Raw genomic sequence first — 22,175 nt, 5'->3', positions numbered from 1 at the left:
ATTATTTTTGTTAAGTTTGAAGACTGATTTTGCTCCTAGTTTCTTTATAAACAGCAAAACATTGTAGATCAATTGTGTGTAATACCTCCTCACTGGGCTTACACAATGCATTTATCGATATGTATAAAAGTATATGCACTTCTGTGATAATTATTGATATCATATATTGCCCGGGGATTTCAGGGCAGATCCATCGCTGTCTCTGCAAAATAAAAGATATTGATACATTTTGTTCCTTTTTTTTTATAAATCACTCCATTAATGTTCCATGAGTCACAAACTTTTATTTCCATAACCTGTCCACAATAGTGAAGGGTTGTCAAGTTTGTTTTTATTATTATCAGACAATTTAAAATGCAGTTTCACAATCGCACCACATGATTCAGCCATTAATTAAACATCCTCCCTTCCAACCACCGACGACCTCATACAATGGACGTGATGTTTGCGTGCATGTGTGTGTGATTGGCTGCCATGCAATAACGAGCTCAGGGTGAAAAAGCATCGCGAGCCGTGCACGCAAAGAAACATTTCAGTGCACGTCCTGCTTGTAAACCTCTACAGCAGGGGCGATTTTGCGCGCTCCCGTGACTCTCGCCATAGAAAACAAAGCTGAGCGTCTTCCATAACAGCGAGAGCTGCAGACCGGAGGAATAACCCACTTCACCCCGGACACATCGCGCTGAGTATGGATCCACAGCGGCTGTAGCATCGTTAGAGACAGAGCCTTCCCGGGCAGGGGTGACGACAGGACATCCGCGAAGACAGACCACCATAACACCAGCGTGTCTTTCTTCTTCTTCTTTTTTTTCTCGGGGTGCTTTGTCTTGTCCACCTAACCGAGAGCGAGCCATCATCCCCCGTTTCACTTGCAAGATATTCAGCTAGTGATCGCTAGCTGCCGCCGGGATGTGTCATCATGTTGTCACCTAAAAGGAACCGCTAAAGGACGTCGGACTGTGGAGGAGAAGCACAACGAGCTCGCCGAGGTCCCAACGGGTTGTCACCGGGACCTGAATCTGCGTTAGCCACCGTCGCAGAACCCACTGTTTTCGGCGATATGGCGGAGCAGGGCTACTCATCCTGGTGAGTGCGCACGGGCACAGCGCTGCCCGACTAGCGGCGTTGAGCTAACGTTTGCCGATGCTAACAAGCTTGGTCGATATGGGTCACAAAAACAATGGGTCGTGTCCCTGACAATTAGCGGGCCACGTGGCCTTTCACACGGACACATTTAGGTGTATTTAACACTGTGAGGGACAATGTGTTTCCGCGGGTGTGTATCTGTTTCCCCCCTGCAGCTCTGGTCCTGCTAACTGCTAGCCTCAGCTGGATGTTCAGGCTAGCAAGCCTCACCAGCTGATGCTAATGCTAACGGCAGCGCTCGATTCCACTGGTGCTATTGTGAACGGATGCTAGCGAGCTAGCTCCCCTCCCGATAAAGCCCATTAGGGGGTCGGTCGGTGAATTGGCTCCTTCGCTTGCTTTATGACAATCGTGATATTGCACAGTAAACCCCGCGTTGCGTGATGGTGCGGGGGCAGATAAGTGGACGTTTGGCCGTGTCAGCAAATTAGCGTTAGCTGATTTACACGGCTAGCATTCGCCATCGAGCCGCTTGCACACAATAACAAAGGTTCTGCCGTAGAGGTAAGCTAGCTCCCTGGCATCGCAGTCCCAGAAATGCTAGCTTTCGGGGTGAGCCTGGCATCGTGACACACCGCCGGCTGTCACGGTTCCTCTTGGCGGACTTGCGAGATACCGACTCCCGGAGCACTGGGTTAATGTTGTGGCTGAATTTTAATTCGTGTGGCGGAGAATCCATTGACACGATGTGATGGGTGAATGTCGTTATCCCCATGAATGAGAAGGACCTGACTCCGTCGAGGCCTTGCTCGTTTCTGCAGGCTGAACTGTACCTGTTTGATCCCAGTGACACGGGTTCCTGTTAAATATGATGGTTTTTAGTCCAACATCATCTTGTGTATGACGAATTCAAACCAATGTCTCTAAGGCCACACTAGATTCATTGACTGACAGAGGGTCACATTAATGTAGATCTTGTACAACTGTCTTTTATATATTTTGATTGAGGTAAACACATTTTAGTATTAAAACCCCAACCCCAAAGTGTTCCACTTGAATGTTGGATTGCACCTCTTAATATATCCCATGTTTATTAATGTCTACAATGAACACAAGCACGTCACATTTATGAACTATTTATCCATCCCCTCATTTAATTGGTGTCCTTATTTAATTAATTATTTTATGTGTGAAGTTCATTCTCCAATGCAATATTCAAAACCTATGTCAGAGCTGATTTATTATTTAAGTGGCATTCTAGGTTTGACAATATGAAAGTTGGTTTGGAACTCATGGACTTATTTCTTACCATGAGAGGAGACAGTGTTCAGTGCGAGTCAGCAAACTTGAGATATGGACATGCTGAGCTGATTGCATTCCAATTGTGGATTATTATATGTTCATCAACATAGTTTCTTTCTGGAAATAGATGGGAAGTGGAACAGTGCGTGAAATGCAAGGGGTAAGCCAAGCAGTACACAAACTGAGCCAAACAACAGAAATACGCCGCCTGGCAGCTTCAGGATCATCTTGGATACACAACCCCTAGACTCAAGTCTTTGCTTCAAGCTGGGCTAAACGTGAAGTATGGAGCACATTGATATTAACATTGGGACGGCAAATAATGGATATTGTCATTATCGCCTTATCTGTTATTATTAATGTGTTTAGTTTTTTTGGACATCTTCAAACGGTCAAATTTGTCTGACTCAAAATCCAAAGATATTGAGTGTCACATGTGAGGAAGAAAAGCTTTGAATCCTCCTATTTCAGAAAGCAGAAACAGCAACTTCTTGCTAAAAAAAACAACTAAAATGATCTTTGGATTAACAGTTGTTGTGGGATTTTTCAATGGACTCATTATTTGGCTGCTCATACTGGCCTCTTCATCTTACCAATGCCTGTTATGATAACAAATGGATGTAGAATATTTTTTTAATAGTGTTTTCCTTTAAAACCACCCAACCTCACCATCAGAGAGAAATTCTGCCTGAATGGAGCTTGAGTGTATATAGGTTTGTGTTAATGTGCAAGCTAAGCAGTAAAATATTAAGGACTGTGGACAACCATTGTGCCAGAAAAAGCCTAAATGTCACCAAGGACCCTCACGGATAAATAATGAGCAATATAGGTGACACTAAATCGAAGCTGGTATTTTCCCCCTGGAAACATTATTGTTTTTTGCAACCATAAAAATATCAGTTTTTCACATTGGTTCTCAACATATAGTCATCTGTGGTTTTACAACATTGGCACATCACAAGTTACTTTTTCACTTTTTTCTTCTGGAAAATATTTGCGGGCGTAGAACAAAGCTGATGTTGAAATTATGAAAACACAACTAAGATCCTTAAATTAAGTAACCAGTATTGGGGGCATTTCACTAAAGCAAGTCTTTGAAGATCTGTAATGAAAGTTTGTGGGTGCACAGACCCTTGGTTACGATACTGTACTCGGCAGCACTTGCAAGTTTCGTTGTGGTCAATTGGTTTTAAAGCCGCTATATGTACGCCTGGATAAATTGCTGCTTACTAGCTTATTTAATTTATTTGAATCAACCGTTTTTAGTAATAAATGTGCTATTGTATGTAGTGTGATGCTGGTTTGAATAGCCTTACCTGTATAGAGGTGGCTTTGCAGCTTGGTTTGGTTCCTAACAATTGGCTTTATGCCACTGTCACACTAGTACTCTTCTGTGGTTTCTGTAGAAGGTCGTTTTTTTCTAGTTTCATTTCCTAAGTTTAAGTGCTTGTGGCTAGAACTTTTTTAAACCCCTCACATGTTCAGACTGTGAATGTGGTGCTTCCTGATGTGGACACAGCCATGTAGAGTACAGTCCTATGGACATTTTAGGAAAGAGTTGATTAATGCAGTTGTCATATATTATTTCATCTTACTTCTCCGTCCAGGCAATTGTCAGACACTTTGTGTTTTGGTCTGATAGACGCTGATTATTCGATCTGTTCATTGTGAGTTTAAAACAACTCCTGTAATCATAACCCATTACATTTTGACAACACTTGGAGACCCAGTATAAATAAAGAAAAATATTGGCCTCTGGTCTGTAATTTTCATTCATAAATTTAACCCCAGCCATTATTTTATTTTTAACAAATTGTGCTTTTGCATCGAGCAATCCAGCCTCCCAGTTGAGCATATTATCAGACAGCCAAATGGATCAATCTGTGTTATCTGAGGGGGAGGTTGTACAAGTGTGATTGTGTGGCAAGTGCCCTGCACAGAGCAGGTGTCTGGGTAAGATTAACACTATGAGTGAGGGAGGAGTTGGTGATGTGGAGAGTAATCTGTAAGAATGATAGTCATCATGTCAACAATCAAAGGTTAATATGAGGAGGGCTCATTTTTGCGTTGTGTTCAAGATCTTCCTTGAAATTCCTACACCTGACTTTGTCTCTTATTGAAATGTTTATAGACATGAAACTAAAGAGTGACATAAGACCACAAAATGAAACGGTTTCAAAACAATCATGAAGACCGAGACTGTCAGAAGAAATTGAAACCAATAAAGGGGATCTTTTGTCCCTTTGCTGTGAAGACTGTGTCTATATAAAGAGTTACACTGAACTGTTTTAGTGCAGCTAAATCTGTTTCATTTCTAATGCTACAAACCATTGCAGCCACTTCAGTGCAGACGGTATACACTGGCTTTGATGAGATGTGAGCTGAAAGCTTTAAGCAGAAGTAAAGTAGCAGGTAGAATCTCTTTGTGACACATTGGTAAACAGAGGCGTCACCTGGCCTCATGAGCAAGCCAGCCGAATTTGTTTAATGTTGGTCTCACCCTCCTCGGCCTGGAGTAAAAAAAAAAAATAGTAGTTCATATAGTTGAACCACGGTCTGCCATGGTGATTTTCAATTGGGTTAACTGCAGCAAGGTAGAGGACATTTGTAATCCTCACAATCAAACGCTGAGCCTGTTGCTATAGTTTAGTGTCTTTGCCATGTCTTGTTTAGGCTGAATCCATTACTACAGCTCGTCTTAACTCAGCTAAAAAATAATAATAGGGAAATCATGGTTCTTACAAGTGAGGTTGTTGTGTATTGTGTTGTACGTTTGGTAAAGTTACTCTGGCTTATTTATAAAAGCAAAGTTTACTAGCTAACATGGGCCAATCGCTTTACAATTTGTGTTTTTCAACAGTTTTTCTTTTTTGCATCCCTCAATTAACAAACCCTAGAGATAACTGGTCCTGGTCCATAACACCTTTAGTTGTTCTTTAGCCTTTTTATTCATGAATCAAAAAAAAAAAACTTCCTCAGGAAACATGCTTATTAAGATCTAATCGTATTATTCAGTCTATCCACACTACGATCTAATTCAAGCTTGGCCTTTCTAGAAATGGACCCATCAACTAATCATTCACTCAACTTACTAAGTAGGTAATGCTGAAAATGTTGACTTTTACACATTTTACAATCCGACTCAATGAATTGCGCTATCTACAGTTCAGGAGGCTTTGTAATGAGCAGATTCTTAGGTATTTTGTTATAGATGTTACGATTTCAATAACTCAGCTTAAAGCAGACACACTGACCCGTTTGAACGTGATGGATTACTGAAACACCTGTTGCCTGCGTCCTGAACACTTACAGCACTAACGATTATATTCTTTAGAACGTAAAGGACTAAGTGGTTTTAATTAGGAAGCACACTAGACAAGCTCATCTCAAATTTGGAAGCTTATTCAACCAACCTGATTAGAACTGGGTGATGGGTATTACCAGCAGCTGGTAGAGACCTGCATTATCCCTAAAAAGATCTGTAGACGTTATGCTGCAGGCTTTCCTTGTGACTCTTAGCTATGGCATGCAGCCTACATCCCGGACAAACCCAACTCAAGACCTCATGTGCTCTCTGTCATTCCAGCCCGTTTCCAAGTTGATCCCTTATCAACTCTCCGATCAATCCAACATAAATAAAATCCCACTGAAGAGTGTTAACATGCACCAGAGCAGCAATGCAGGGCAGGTGTACATATTTTCCTGAAGGCAAAAAGGTCACAGCTGGTCACAAACTGCATTTGTTCCTGGAGGTTGTAGCTCAGTGCATTCACACTTCTGTGAGTATGCACAATCAGATAAATGTTAATCCTGAGCAAGATATCATTTTTGGACACTCTTCTTAAATACCCTTGCTTCACAGGGGCGGCATCTGCGATAGTCTTCATTGTGTTCCGGTGACCTGGCCTTTAGTGGTCAAATCATGCATGCAACTGACTTGATGGAGGACAGTTTTGGAATTGTGTTATTGAAAACCTAGTCTGTCAGCGAACAAGGAAGTCTTATGGCACTTTGGGCTGCCATCCAGCCTCCAACAGTCCGGGATTGTATTTTGTTTTTAAATGTTCCATTCATCTATCTCACCCATGTTCTACAGGCTTGTGTGCACAGAATTCAGACGAACCCGTTCGATGCTAGAATATGAATTAGGTCTGTGGTAGATGGAGGGGAGGGGGGGCGGCTAGCTGTCTATCTGCTTGTAGTGTTGACAGCAAGGCAGTGACATCATTAGTGTCTGTGTGTGGAACAAGGTCAGTTTCTTAATCGCTTTCTTAATGCTTGAAGCCAAACTGCTGTGTAAGACATTTAACCCGTTTAGGTTATAACTCAGAAAGACGGTGCACTTTCCTGAATACGTGGTCGCATTTGCATCGGCCATATTGTTAGATGTTCATTAGAGCCCATGTCTTGGGTCAAGTATACAGGGCCCCATTGTAATTTGACATGTCAGTGTTTTTCAGTCATTAAGTCGAGGCCTGTATTGGACAAACAAGGCCAGGGCAGAGCTACACGATGCAGCATTGTCCTGGTGTCCTGTTTCTACACTGAACTACATGTTACCCCTCCCCTCCAAGACACATTGGAGTCATTCTACTAAATGAATGAACGAGACAGGGGGTTCTTGTTTTTTCTTTTTTTCCTTTTCCCCAGCATCACATTGGAACCTGTGAATTCCTTTTCACATGTGCACCAGAATGAACATGATTTAAAGTCTTTTAAAGCTGTTTTCTCTATCAGGACTGCGTCAAAAAAATAGTAATGCAGTTCAGTAGCACTCGAAGTTGAAACAGTATTCCCTGCATGGCTGCAGGAAAACACAGATTCCACTTGCAGAGCTTCAACGTGAAATAACACTTTAGCACCTTGTGAGAAGATATCCAAATTAATGATTTGACCCGTGCATTATCTCATAAGGCCAATTCCATTGTCTTCTGTTCATGCTGTTTAGTCAGGCTTTTTTATATGATTTATCAAATTCTCCTTGTGCAAATATATTGTTGATGAGCCAGACAATCAAACCTGTTCTTCTCAATGTAATTCACAGAAGAGACTTGCACCTGTTACACTATCGTTTTGCTGGCATTGCCAACACAAGCTGAAACCAAGCCTGCATAATACAGTATGTTGCAGAGGAAACCCATTTATATTCTCTGTATGTTGCCTCACAATAACTGAGACAAGATTGCGTGGCTGGCTATGGTTAAAGTGGGAGAGGTTCTTTCCTCTTGAAAAGAGGACCCACAGCCGCTTTAAATTAGAAGAGAAATAGCGGCAAAAATCAAGGAAACTTTACTCAAACTCAAGAGATTTTTATTATCAGATCTTGATTTTGTTGTAACAAATGTCCTGTTAAGTGTCATCCAGTGAGCGGTGGTGCTGGTCAGCTCGTGATTAATGTTCCTCTAAGCTAATGTGGTTTTTCTGTGTGGAGCATCTGTCATCTTGTTTTTGAATACTTCCTCTCTGTCACTGTGTCGCCCACCAGCACTGTGACCCTCTTCTTTTCATTTACTGTTCTCTGAATAATTAAAACTCAGTGTTTGACTCCACAGTGAGCAGTAAATTCAGCCACATTTAGTACTGTATATAGTGTCTTAGTGAATTTGATTCAAATAGAAGTATTAAAACAGAATATATTATAGTAAATATAATACAAATATTTAGTATTGTGGACTTTTTTTGCTGACATTTCTGTACTACAGTTTATTAGCTGATATATTCATTGATACTGATGTACTGTATTCCAAATTTTCAGTTTAAATCATTAATCATTAGTATCATCTTTCTGTGAACCGGTGTAGGGTTACAACACAACTGCTTCTCAAAGGTGAAGCTTAATTGCCCCCCTGGTGGTTGGCTGCAGTATAGCTTAAAAACCCAGCCTCCTCCATGTTGGCATATGGGACATGGGCACATCAAATACATTTCATTTTAGGTTGTTTTTTATCACACTGGTGTTTGTTCAAGTGCCTATTTTTAGATAAACTTTGGTTTAGGACAGCAAGATGGTGGAGGGTAAATGTGCACTAAGTAACAAAAGACAAAGCCTATTATGTTGTTGTTTGTAAATTTACCCTAAACTGTTTGCCCTGCCCCAGTAATGCTCAGGGGTTGAGGAGTTGTCAAGTTATTTCTTCAGAATTTGACCTCAGTCTCTGAGTAAACTATATATATATATATGGACAAGTGATGATGACGTTGTTGGGCTCATAGGTTTTGTTTTTCCATGCCTAACCCATGAGCAGAGACTTTGACAGGAGACAGACTGGTCAAGATTAGGGTCAAATCTGCACATTTCACCTGAAGTCAGCACTTCACAAAGCCGGCCTTGTCCTCTGCCCCAGAAAGAAGGCCTGCATTATGAGGGTGCATGCCGAGACTGCGCTGTGTCAAGGCCCCAGATCATTGATATTGGAACAATTTGGTGCTTGGACACAGCATCAGTATGCAAACTAGCAGTGTGTTTACACATCTGTGTGTAAAAACAGAGCGTACTTAATGTTGAAATTAGAAAATGTATTTGATGATTAGCAGACTTAAAAGACGCAGGTTGAGTGAAGTCATATTCATCAAGACGATGCTGCTCATCTTTTCTAGAACGTAATGAAAATGCCATATTTGTCAAACTGAAACATGTGGATCCTCTTTGAGCAGCAACCCTGAGCAGACGACATGCTCAATATTGCCATTCATTAGGTTCTCCTTATTTTGTCAAGGCTGTCTCACACATCACAATAGCATTTTAAAATGTTCTTGCCTATTTTTCCGACATAAAAATGGAATAAAAAACCTGACATATTTCCTTTTGTGTGGAGAGTACTTTCGAGCGAAACCTCAAGTCTAGTCTTTGTCAAAATGCTGTTGCAGTGGAGATCCAAAAAACACTTTGCACAGATAGATAAAACGTTTGAGAGTTCTCAATGGATGTACAGATGTCAAATATGTGTGAAGATTTAGTTTGCTACTGACTAGAATTCACCTTAAATTGTGCTACAGATGCCGTGTTACATGGGTGAGGTTAAAGCTGTTTAGACTGTTTTTGTCTTTCATATATCAAGAATGCAACAGGAGAATATTCGATTTAGGCTCATTCACAAAAACAGGACCATGTCTGGAATGTTCAGGCGAGGGCTTGCGTCTTGTTATGCAGGAGGCAGGATCGACACGTACACGTATCGATTCTACTACAAAAATCAGGTGTTTCGGTTGACAGCTTATCAGTGCTGACCCTTTTCACCAAAAGCTCTCAAACGTCGACATCTTCATCTGTGCCTTGTACTCGTATGGAACCTCTTATCATTCGGAGATATTTATATTCTTTGTGTTATTCTTCTTTTTGCATCAGTCGTCAACACACCCTCTCAATTTTTCCACATTTTACTGGAGGGCTGGCAGAAAAGGATCCAGAAAGTGTCTGGAGTTAAGACCATGTCTGAAAGTAGTTAAAGCATTTTACAAGGTTTATCAAATATACATTTATATATATAAGATATTAATTGAGAGTAAGTAGCCAAACTTTAAAAAAACAAAAAAATATAATGGAGAAAAAATATAGATATACTTCGATCCAATGAGGTTTACATATGCACCCAAATTTAAATCCGTTGACTTATTGAAAATTTGGAGGAAACAAAGACACCTAAACTTCCCACTGCTGTGAGCAGAGACCCCCCTTCACTGCAGACAGTTTCCAATGTGCCTGGCACTCTATGGATTCCATTTGCCTTATTGATGTTCATAATCAATAAACTGTTTTCCACCAGTTCTTTTTTTGAAACTCAACAAAATTTGCAATTCTTATTTTGCCATCGAATCTTTTCACTCTCTTTCCCCTCTGCTGCTTTGTTGTGTGTAATTACAAGGCCGAGCGACCTCAGGGGAACAGAATATGTTAATATGGGCTCTGTGAGACAGTTTTATGTCGCTTGCAGTCTCGCTGTGATACAACATGCATTCAATAAAATTTCACGTTGTGTTAGATGTGCTCATAGACAAATCACTGGAAAGAATTTTCGATTTCCCAACATCATAAACGATACTACTGTGACGATAATCAAACAGTAAAACTCAACTGACCCAGTTCCCTTTAAGCATCCAATGCACAGTAGAGACTGGCTTTGTATTAAATGGATGGATGGTTCAATATGAGTATCATAATTTTTGTTGCAACATTTGCCCTGCACATACATTTTGGGGTGTGTGTGAGCTTTGTGTGATGGTGATGAAATTCCCATCACACCGAGATTGACCGAGGTCAGAGTCTGACGCGATTGACTGAAATTACAGTTGCATACTTGTCTCCATTTTTGTTATTTTCCACAGTATGGTGTAAAAAAAGCCGAGAATTTTGAAACCGCTGTGTATTCTGATGTCAGTCTGACGGTTGGTATGTATGGGTGTGCTCTCTTAAGCTGAAATGATTATAGTGCTGAATCCAGTAGAAAAAAAACATATTTATTCCAAGAGCAAAGGATACGTGCTCAATTCACCACAGTTAAACAACTCGGAGAGGAAGAATGGAGTTCTCCGGTCCTGACATGTACGAGTCATCTGTGACTCAAGTGGGCAGATTATATAAGATTATTCTTCTTTCTGCTCCTTTTCATTCAAGCTTCGAGATTCTATGTTTGCATTTAAAGTGATTTGTTTGGTCAATTGACTGAAATACAAGAATGTTATTGTGTCTGTCTTGAAAGATCTTTACTTATTCTGATTGTTTGATTTAAGAGTATGTAAAATACATCAGAGGCTTTTTAAGAAATGAATTACATACTGAAAACAATTTTATTTCATTCTGACAGGTATCAGGAAATAGTGGAACGCTTGAGCTCAAACCTCTGTGTGTTTTACTGACTTCATCATATAATGAATAAACAATATGGTCAAAAATGAAACCTTTATAAAAGTCAACTCATTGGCTTTGGTACAACTTGTGGTGTGTAAAAGATTTCAGGCCAAGACAAAGCTACTTTTGTGAATATTGTTTGTGTATGTTAAGGGTGTATGTTTTCCTTCACAATAAACACAATGTGATATGTATTAACTGTTTTACTAAGTAGTTTTATGTGCATGGATTCTCACATTTGTATTTCTCTCTCCCTATTCAGGGCGTACTCCCTAGTTGACTCCAGCCAGGTGTCCACCTTCCTCATCTCAATCCTGCTCATCGTCTATGGCAGCTTTAGGTGAGTATCAATACATGGTCACTTCAGCTGTCTAGAGGACAGTGGAAATAGTCTCTTACATCAAGTCTAGTTTCTAGTTTTATAGCATTCTGTTCCACCCTTAATTTCTTTTAGTTAATAATTTATACCACAAGTTGTTTATTAACCGTGCAGTAGAGATAGGGTCCTTGCTCACAGGGTTAAATAAGATCGTACATCATAATGTGATTTTAAAATTGTTTTCCTGCAAACATTTTATCATCCTGGTGGTTGATGGCAGGTCGATGGTACAACATCTTTCGTGACAGGGGAGGATATGATGTGCAGGTAGCCCCTGAACCATAAAACGACTAGATTTGGGAACATGTTTAACCAGTTCAATTCTTACCCCTTACAGTGTGGTTAATATTAGGGATGCACCGATATGGAAATTCTTGGCCGATACCGATATTTAAAATAACAATCTGGCCGATACCGATATTTGTTTATTTTCTTTTTGTTGTTATTCATTCACCCTTTTGTGCCAGAAAAATAATTAAATAATTATTTAAAAAGCACCTGTGCATGAGACGGATGAATAGAGCCGGTGCACATGAGAATAAAGTACTTTCCAGTCCCGGTGCCGCACACTGAGCCTCCGGCGGCGCGGAGAGGAGGGCGACGGAGCGACTGCTCCCCCAGCCGCGGCACGTGCCCAGCGGTTTTACCACAAATATGAACATCGGCCAATGATATCGGTGAAAGTCAAGTTTATTACCGATAAGCCGATATCAGTAAACGAGGCGAATATCGGCCGCTACCGATGTTCGGCCGATAAATCGGTGCATCCCTAGTTAATATATAACCTTATTTATGTTTGCTTAATGAGCAATAGAATTATTGCCCATAATTCAATGCACTTTAAGATGAAGTTGGCCTTGTTGCCTGATTTTAGTTCAGTTCATTTCGATTTGGTTTTGAGGTTTCAGTTCTTTTCTTGGTTGACATGTTTGCTGGGTTGTTGTTGCTGCACCCTGCAGCTCTCTTTCAGGCTAAGTGTGCCTGTGAATGGGGGGGGGGGGGGGGGTGGTAATGATTTTGGTGCATTATGTGCACCAAAAAACCTCTGCACGGATCCTCCTAATGGTGTTTTTATTGCTGTAGTTGCAATTTTCCACACGCTCTTCCAGTTTCTGCATTTCCCTCCACATGATTTTAAATGCATTGTCCATTTGTGCTTAAAAACCCAGAGTAGGGGAAAAACTCAAAATGATGTTTTTTTGCTTAAGCCAAAATTTAAAGAACAAATGTGACCCTAAATGTCATTGATGCTTCTGCTTCCCTGAAGACACAGAAAATGGCAATAGATGAAAACTCTAGGGTTGTGTTGACCAATAGATAAATATTACATTTGTTAATTAAATATATAACAGTTCTTTTTCTCATAAATACTTCACGCTCTAAATACGTTTTTTCCCGAGCCATAAGCCTTCCTGACTGGCCATAATAACAAAACAACAGATGTTACTATTAAAATCAACAATGACTCCTCTACCAGTAAGCAATGACAATGTGACCAACACTAACCTACATTAAACAAGGACTGAAGTTATTTTACTTGTTATGTTTCCCACTAATAGCCTCTTATGTTTTTTAGATACTCAGTTCTGTCTAAGTTCACAGACTTGCACACTTAAGGAGAGGAAGGATGTTTATTATTTTTTATCTTTGAAATACTCTGAATCCAATTTCTCCCAAAGCAAAATTGACTCATCTTCCATTGACAGAGATACTAATATGCACTAAGAGCCACCGGGAGTCAGTCTCTGATTCATTCACTGTGAAAGCAGGCTGTGTTGTTGTGGTTGCTGTACAGCCTCTTCTTCCTGTTAACAGTGTACTTACTTTTGGGGTTTATGATTACTGATGCTTGTGTCAAACCACTCTCCTGCTCTCTCCCCTCTCCTCTGTCTCTGTCCCCCCCCGACTGCAGGTCATTAAACATGGATTGTGAGAACCAGGAGAAGGATAAAGATGGTAACCCTATAACGGGTGCTTTTAATGGCAGTTCGAACAACAGTGAGTGTTAGTAACTGCCAAGACCTGAAAACAGCAACAACTTGTTTTCTTGTATTTTTCACACCTCACACTTTGATAGCTTCCTACACGGAACCACATTTTATAAGTCATAGCATTTGTGTATGTTGTGTTTTTAACCCAGTTGATTTTTTTTTTTGCAGGTATTCAGACTATAGACTCCACACAAGCCCTGTTTCTGCCCATAGGAGCCTCTGTGTCTCTGCTAGTTATGTTCTTCTTCTTTGACTCGGTACAGGTGGTCTTCACCATTTGCACTGCTGGTAAGTACCGCTCGTCAATACAACATAAGAGAGCCGCAGCTATAGAATTAACTGGTGTTACACTCTGGGGAGGACTTTTTCTCCGTGCTGATTATAGAAACTGTAAAGACCATTAACTGGCCCATTAAGCCGACAGACTACAGCTGGAACAAGCTGACTAGGTGTGCAAGGCCTCTGGTCTCACTGCTGTGTTCTCTTCCTCTCCTCAGTTCTTGCAACAATTGCATTTGCATTCCTCTTGTTGCCAATGTGCCAGTATCTGACCAGACCCTGCTCCCCGCAGAACAAGTAAGAAAACACAAACTGCTCCGTGTGTTTGTGCATCTTTCACAAATACACAGAAAGCTCTTTTATTCTGTCTATTGATAGATAAGTGTCAATGCTGCAAAAGTAGTAACATCTCTGTAAAAGGCAGGTACATTATATCTTTATAAAATAAAACAGAAAATATCTGCAAGGTTTAAATGGTGTAAGTCAGAAATGTATGTTTTGATCTGAGGGAACTTACCGTTTAACAATTGTCTTTTCACTTAATGCACACAAATCGTTTGAATGGCTTTTGGGCTTGGGTATCATAAAGTGAGACCTTTCAGTCTCAAGCATTAGTAAAGCATGAGGAATAACCAGCAGCGCAACCCACCTACTCAATAGCCAGCATGACCAGCTGCTCTCTGGTTACTCATTCAGAGCCTCTGATCGAGTTTCACTAAACCTTTGTCTGCTCTACAGACCCTGTAGTAACTGAACCTCTCAACCAAAACTATGTTCTGACATACGGAGTTTATTTGTGTATCTCGACACCCTCCTAAAATGGCTGTATAGGCAAACATTTGCATTTTAATGAAATATGCATTTCATATCTTGTCATTGTCATATTGAGATAAAATCCACTGGAGATTACAGATATATATTAATTGAGATGTAACCATGTATTTATCTGTTAAGAGTCAGTCTTGCTTTATTAAGGCAGTAGTAACAAAAGTGTCCCACAACAGTCCACAAGGTGGTACTAATATACCAGAAGTGCATGAATACACACACACACACACACACATCAGTTCTCGCTCTCTCTCGTTGTTCTAAGTAACTAAAGTAAACAAATGCTGCCGATTGGTCAAATATTTTCTCCTAATAGTCCTCTGTGATTTATGCTTTTTATATTTTTCTTTCTTGATGCAGGATTTCGTTCGGCTGCTGTGGGCGTTTCACTCTGGCCGAGCTCCTGTCCTTTTCCCTCTCTGTTTTGTTGGTGCTCATCTGGGTGCTGACTGGACACTGGCTTCTCATGGATGGTGCGTTGCTCTGTCCTGACTCAAGACGTTGGTTTCTAGTTTCACAGGAAATGGTTGTGCTAGAAGTTGTTAACCATTGGCACATTTATCTGAACGGTATCTAACTTATCTAACTGCCATTTATCTGGCAGTGGGTTAAGTTCACACTGATGCAGCGTTAAACAGTAGTGAGAGGTGTTTGCATCAGTTCAGACATTTTCAGGCTCTGGATAAAGTGTGCTACGTGCCAACACAGGGAGAATCTACTCCTGCTTGTCAGCTGCTTTGTAAAACACAACTGGCATTTAACTCTGAGTGTGTAGTTGTTTGTGCAGCTTTTGTTTGACTCGGGTCACTACAAGAATACAGCTTAATGTAATTTTAATGACACAAATATACACCATCTCATGTTGTATCAGATCAGTTCAGGCCTCATGAAAGTAAACAGGGACCAGTATGGAGAATTTATCACATTAATCTAATTAATTAGTCCTACATCCACAGTGATTAAGGTGTCTTAAATGAACTTGATGGAATCTGCTCCCATGTTGCTCTTTCACCCAATTTCCACTCAAATGTATGTTATATGCTGTTAATGATCATGTGTGTTTTTCTTCCTCCCCTTAGCTTTAGCCATGGGCTTGTGTGTCGCCATGATCGCCTTCGTGCGGCTACCCAGTCTGAAGGTGTCTTGCCTGCTGCTGTCAGGACTGCTCATTTATGATGTGTTCTGGGTAAGAAACACTGCTATCTGCAAACCTTACCTTTAGCTAACATGCAAACCACTCTGAGTTGCATAAAGTAAATACCATAATATTCACAGTAAGGTGAGCTGATATAAAGAACAGAATCAGTCATCTTAAAACACTAGGATGGACTTCAATATTTCTATTGAAGAAATTCCACACTGGTTGTTGTGAATTCAGATGTGATTTATTAGCCACTGTTGACTTGTCACCTCATTAGAAGTCAAGAAGAATGTGTGTCTCATGAACAATCGTTTTATTGCGACGGTTGTTTCAGTCGAGTGTGTGAAGAAAGATTTTATGACTATTTAAGGGCATTTTCCATATTTTCATTATACCACTGAGCCCTAATAAAGGGTTTATAATTCAGATTGAGTTGAGCGTAGTACGGGATCAAGAGCAGTACACGGAAGCTTCAGATATATTTTCTCCTCTGGTCATGTAATACGTTTGTTGGCCGTTCTACTGCTTCTCAGGAAGGAATAAAGACGAGTTTTAATGTCACAGAAATGTTCCACTTCACTGGATTTTTTTATTACAAACGTTAGCATTTCATTTATAATCTGTTAGTTGAAACTATTGATGGGAAAATGTAATTAGTCACAGCCTCTCAAAAGGGACCATTTGTGATCAGTATTGTCAACATGACTAGAGGCTAACCTGCCTTCTTCGGTTTTGTCGCAGGTGTTTTTCTCAGCCTACATCTTTAATAGTAATGTGATGGTCAAAGTTGCCACCCAACCTGCTGAAAACCCCATAGATGTTCTGTCCAGGAAGCTCCACTTGGGGCCAGGGATGGGCCGTGACGTCCCCCGCCTCTCACTACCGGGCAAACTCGTCTTTCCCAGGTAAGACTGAAGTAACCAGGAGAACAAAGGGATGCTGTGTTATTTTTGTTATTTATTTTAACTGATAATAGGAATTACGACTTAACACTATCAGATAATCTGTTAAAAAAAATCATTGGATATCGTAACCATCAACAGACTGTGTAACAGGTGGCTCTTTATTGAAGGTTGGTTATTGTGATTGCCCACTGAACATGTACAGAGTTTACTCTTATGTGATTGACTGTACGTCTGTCACGGCTGCAGGAACACGCACAGCTCAGGCAGAAAGTTATGCTGGTGTCTGTCTGCCCTACACAGTAAAAAATTTGAGCTGTTGTGTTTTGAGGAACCACTGAAGTGTCTGATTTCCCCTGACTGAGACAGAAGGGTGTGAATGAGAGAGAAGAGCATGACAGCGCTGCAAGTGTGTGATGATGAATGAATCATCATTTTCTACTGTTTATGCAGCGTTTTGCTTCTGTAAAAAATAAATACTTGTTCAAATGGGCCAGACACTCATCCATTATAACATCTTAATGTCGTCTGTTGATTGTTATGGTTGGTTTTCCGTTAGAGGAAACATTTTGAATTGTTGATTAAGACCAAACATTCCTTAAATTTTAATTCTCAATTATAAGGATTTCCTCTTATTTAATAGTATATATATTTGCTTTTTATTTAATTTCAACATAGCACGACACATGAAAAGCTGCAGCAGCACAGCTGCTCCTACAGTTCACATACATCTTTATTTACAGGACGTGTAGATACAGTGTAGAAGTTTCACAAATTGGTCACTTTTCAGTCGCTAACCAGTTTCTGTCATTAAGCGGTCTTTTCTTTGGCGCCACCCTGAGGCCAAACATTTTGTGCCTGGCCACTGGTAAAAACATAAGAATCCCCAAATTGTCTGTAATTTTCCCGTTCATTCAAAAATGTCGTTTATATCTTCATGATACAGCTACTGTGACTGTCGCCTTCTGTCTGGTGCAGAGATGAGTCTGAGATGGATTTCAGAAGGAAGTGATGACGCACTAATGATGCACTTGGGATTTGGGGTTATAGCTATGATCCTGGTGCTTTTGCGTTCTAGTATTTACACTCCTCTCTAAAGCTCTTTACTTTCCATCCGTGCAGTTCCAGCGGAAGTCACTTCTCAATGCTGGGAATCGGAGACATCGTGATGCCAGGGCTGCTGTTATGTTTCGTCCTGCGTTACGACAACTACAAGAAGCAAGCGTCAGGAGAAGTCCCGGGGCCTGGTAATGCACCCGGACGCATGCAGCGCGTCTCCTATTTCCACTGCACCCTCATCGGATACTTTGTGGGTAAGCAAGCGATCGATGTGCGGATGAATGTAGAAGATCAAAAGATTTATTTTGTCAATCTTAAGAAGGTGATGGTTATTCATTGTTTGGGCTCTTTTTGAGAAATTCTTTCAGCGGGTTAAATCGGGGTCTCGTTTATAAAACATTTTTAATTGATGTGCGACTCTGTTAATGTCCTCAGGTCTGCTGACTGCCACTGTGGCCTCCAGGATCCATCGTGCTGCTCAGCCCGCTCTGCTTTACCTGGTGCCCTTCACCCTGCTGCCTCTTCTCACTATGGCCTACCTGAAGGTACACTGATGGGACATAATCAGTCTTTACATCATAAAAATAATCCTGTAATTTCGAAGGAATTTATACATTAACATCTGCTAACTGCTTGTGAGGAATAATCTAGATTGAGTGGTTGAGCTTTTGTGGTACTATTCCACTCACAGATCTTTCAACCGTGTAGCTCAGTCTATTGAGGTTTATTTCTTTGAACCTATTAAGACCTAAAGGGCTGAATTAAAATGCTCTCATTGTAAATATTCTATTTTCACTTAAGTTCTAGAGAAAAAAATTAAGAAACCGATAAAGCTGGTAAGCTCGCCAATTTGAGAGTGATTGTTAAAGTGACCAAGTATTAGGAAACATTGACAACTCGATACTCGTGTTTGAAGCAGTGTATGTGGTCCACAGGGGGATTTGCGGCGCATGTGGTCCGAGCCCTTCCATACCAAGAACAGCAGCTCCCGCTTCCTGGAGGTATGATGCACCCTGGGATGAACCACCAGCGTGGGGAGGACTGCGGATCCTTTCCCTCCATTAGAGGGACGGAGAGAGAGGGCACACTCACAGTGAGGCCATGTTGTCATCACTTGTTCATGCTTTCCGCCAATCCTCTGTGAAAACCCTCAGAAGGACACCAGTGTGTGGATCACAACGCCCCAACACGACTCATCTCTGGTCCCCACATCCTCCCCGTTTCATCTCCGCTTCCTCTTTTCTGTTTATTTCCTCTTCATTATAGCACATCCTGCCTGTGCTGTTTTTTGTTCTGCCCCCCTTCCCCTCTCTCTTTCCCGTTTTCCTCTTCTACAGTCGGTCGCATTTTCCACCTCCTTCCCATGGCCCGCTCCATTCAACAGGCCTCGTCTCTCCTTCTTCCCCTGCATCTTAAATTTCCTCTGCGTCTGTTCTTCGCCGACTCGGATGAACTCGAGGGCCAGACCTCTCCCCCCTTTTTGTGGACTTACGGATGTGAGACATGACTGGGGTTTATATATATTTTTTTAGCATTGTCGTGGTCATTATTATTATTATTAATGTTATTATTCTGGAACGGTTAAAACAAACAGGGAAGAGGCAGAGTGTTGCAGTGGCACAGGACAGTGCTCGGGAGCAGCGACCGTGAAGGAGAAGAGTCTTCCCCCTCCATCCGTCTCCCCCGTCTCCCCCGTTCCCCCGTCCCCCTGCTTCTCTTCGTCTATTCTCGTCACTCGTTAAACGATGGCTCCTCCCCGGCACTACCGCCCTCCTCAGACACTGCAAGCCCCACCCTCCTCCTCCTCCTCTCTGTTCATCTGCTGTCCCCATTCCTCACCCCACCAGATAACTATGTATTTTATTTAGTAAAGTTTTATTCTTGGCATATACAGAAATTATGCATTATAAATTCTTAAGCTGCCCCACAGTGTTTGAGGGGCCGCTTCTATTTGTATATATGTGTACACATGTATTTGCAGTATCATGAGTTTGTATTTGTGATCGGGAGCATGTCGTGTGGAGTGGGAAACTGACGCCAGCCGACAGCCCAGTTTTGGTAAAGGCTCGGCTGCCAGTTGTGTCGAGTCGAGCCACCGTCAGTCGGAGACTGTTTTCTAAAGTTTGTTGGCTTGTGCGATCGAAACATAGCTGATGGATTTTTGAAAGAAAAACACAAAAAACTAAATCTTCATCAGTGGCTGGTTGATAACAAGTTTCCTGCTCTAGTGTTAAAGTGTGTGTGTGCGCGCGTGTGTGTGTCTGAGTGAACAAAACAGATGAGTGTTTGTTTTACTCTGTTTTAATTTGAAATCATAAACGGTTGCAATAGTCAGGTTTCCAGTGAGCTGGGCGCGTTGGATCAAACTGTCATAAACACATGACATCTCCGATGGAAGCAGTTTGTGTTTGATCTTGTAAAGATTTACTGAAAACTTCTTTTCAACAGGGGTCATTTTTATTTTTTATCAGTCTTTTTGCAGACAGGTGAAAATGTAAACAGTTTTTTTTCCTTCTTTTTTTCCAAATAAATGAATGTTGAATTAATTTTTAAGTATATTTTCATCGTGAAACCTCACCATGCATCATGCTGAGTTTTTTTTGTACTGAGCTTCTTTTGTGCACATCCAAATTTTCCACATTTATGGTCATGGAAACACTAAGCGTATCTTATGTCGGCTTATACGAGTCTTTAAACGTCTGAGCATGATTCTATCCGATCAATTTTTTATATGTTTTGACAAACGAGAAGCACATCGTATCTGAACTTTGTAAATGTCAGTGTTTCACCTCAGTCGATGAAGACCTGACTATTGTGAAAGCTCTGACTGGAGATGAGGGTCAGTGGGCGATGAAGACGTACTGTGGTTGGATTCTTATGTAGTTACAGATACATGTTTTTCTGGGTGGACAGTTAAATATGTGCGTGTGTTTGAGTGAGTGTGCCTGATATCATGAGGTCTGTTTGGACCTATAGGAAAGAGGGAAAGTCAGTGGTGCCCTTCAGAAATCAGAAATAAAAATTAGAAATAAAATCTAACCCATAGGATGTTTTTTTTAATTTCAACATTTTTGTACCCGAGAGTCTTACTTTTCGTTTGTTTGTTTTGGTCCTTCCACTGTTTTGTGGTGCTTGTCAGTCAATATCTAATGTATACTGGAAAGAAAACGTGCAAGAGAGCACACGGAAGTAAGGACGATGCAGTATGCTGGCTTTTTCCGTTCTTTTTCTTTTCTTTTTTAAAAACTTTTCTAATGTATCTGGCCGTGCATGTGACGTGTACAGTGTATCATTTCTCAGACTGCGTTGACAGGGCTCCTGCAGTTTTGAGTCTCTCCTGGCCGACAAACGAGGCACTGGACCTATGAGCGTGCGCGTCAGTGAGACGCAAAGGCCACTGGGTCGGGAAGACTGCGACTGGTCAGCTCTGACTGACACTCACAGGCAGAATATCAGGACCTGGATGCTGTCAGGTCGGGACTCCCGGCCGGCCGCTCAATGCAGTTCTCAACTCGGACGCTATTGAACCACAAACTCTCCCTTCACCTCCTCATAGACATGGAAAGAAAATATATAGATTTATATACATATATATATACATAAATGTGTGTGTGTGTATATATACATATATAAATAACAGATGGTGATAATGACAGTTTCTTTTTTATAGAAAATTGATTTTTTTTTTTTTTACCCCCCCTTAGTTTTTTTCCCCATTTTCTTTAGTGCTTTAGTTATTTTTTTATTTTACTTCCCACCTCTTCTCCCCTCCGGCAGAGGACTCCAGCCCTGTTGGTGCGTTGATATTTCGGCTGAATGGATTCTGTATAGAAAACTGGTGAATAAAATAAATTAAGAACTGTGTAGTGAAATATGAATCCTGAAGTGCTCGATCTAAAACACTTTGTCTCCTTTTAACCTCTCTCCCTCCCTGTTCAGGATTCTGCTGTAAATAAACATGACTCTAACTGTAACACTGTGTCCGCATCTGAGTCTGTTATTCAAAGTCTTATTTGCATTCATTCAGGAGGTCCCTTTAAAAACAAGACCAGCATTATGCTGCAGGAGATGAAGACTCCTGAACTGTAGCTCGCTGGAGAAAAGATTCTTCTTTTTGCAAATTTCTTTTTCTCTCTCAAATACACAACAGCTACACCTTCTCAAATTCATTATTACACGTGCTGGACAAATTGTATGTTACAAATCAAAAACTTATGCTGTCACATTTGTTGCTACAGTTGCTGCAGCAAATCTGCAAAGCGCGTGCAACAAAAAGTTGTGTGTCACATTTATTATTATACTTTTCCAATTGGATCAATACTTTTTAAATTTGTTGCAGTGTTTTTAATCTGCAGCGTTTGGG

At 40.9% G+C, this 22,175-nt stretch overlaps 1 protein-coding gene across 4 annotated transcripts; it reads left to right on the top strand.

Annotated features, from left to right (window-relative positions):
• The first annotated feature begins 431 nt into the window (after window positions 1-431).
• Window positions 432-21,786, top strand: sppl3 (signal peptide peptidase 3). 4 transcript variants are annotated; one of them, XM_053411426.1, is made up of 11 exons: window positions 432-1,086; window positions 11,496-11,573; window positions 13,525-13,610; window positions 13,772-13,891; window positions 14,101-14,179; window positions 15,065-15,183; window positions 15,790-15,896; window positions 16,593-16,756; window positions 17,876-18,066; window positions 18,248-18,357; window positions 18,748-21,786. In XM_053411426.1, the coding sequence occupies exons 1-11, from the start codon at window positions 1,061-1,063 to the stop codon at window positions 18,817-18,819; spliced, it is 1,152 nt and encodes a 383-aa protein (XP_053267401.1). In that variant the 5' UTR covers window positions 432-1,060; the 3' UTR covers window positions 18,820-21,786. The 4 variants fall into 4 exon arrangements, with proteins under 4 accessions (XP_053267401.1, XP_053267399.1, XP_053267402.1 ...); XM_053411424.1 differs by having other exon boundaries at window positions 13,525-13,616; XM_053411427.1 differs by having other exon boundaries at window positions 434-1,086; window positions 15,071-15,183.
• Window positions 21,787-22,175: the final 389 nt, after the last annotated feature.

The sequence above is a fragment of the Pleuronectes platessa genome, chromosome 19, assembly GCF_947347685.1.
Source record: "Pleuronectes platessa chromosome 19, fPlePla1.1, whole genome shotgun sequence".
In the NCBI taxonomy this organism is placed as follows: Eukaryota; Metazoa; Chordata; class Actinopteri; order Pleuronectiformes; family Pleuronectidae; genus Pleuronectes; species Pleuronectes platessa.
This window is presented reverse-complemented; position numbering and strand designations above follow the sequence as displayed.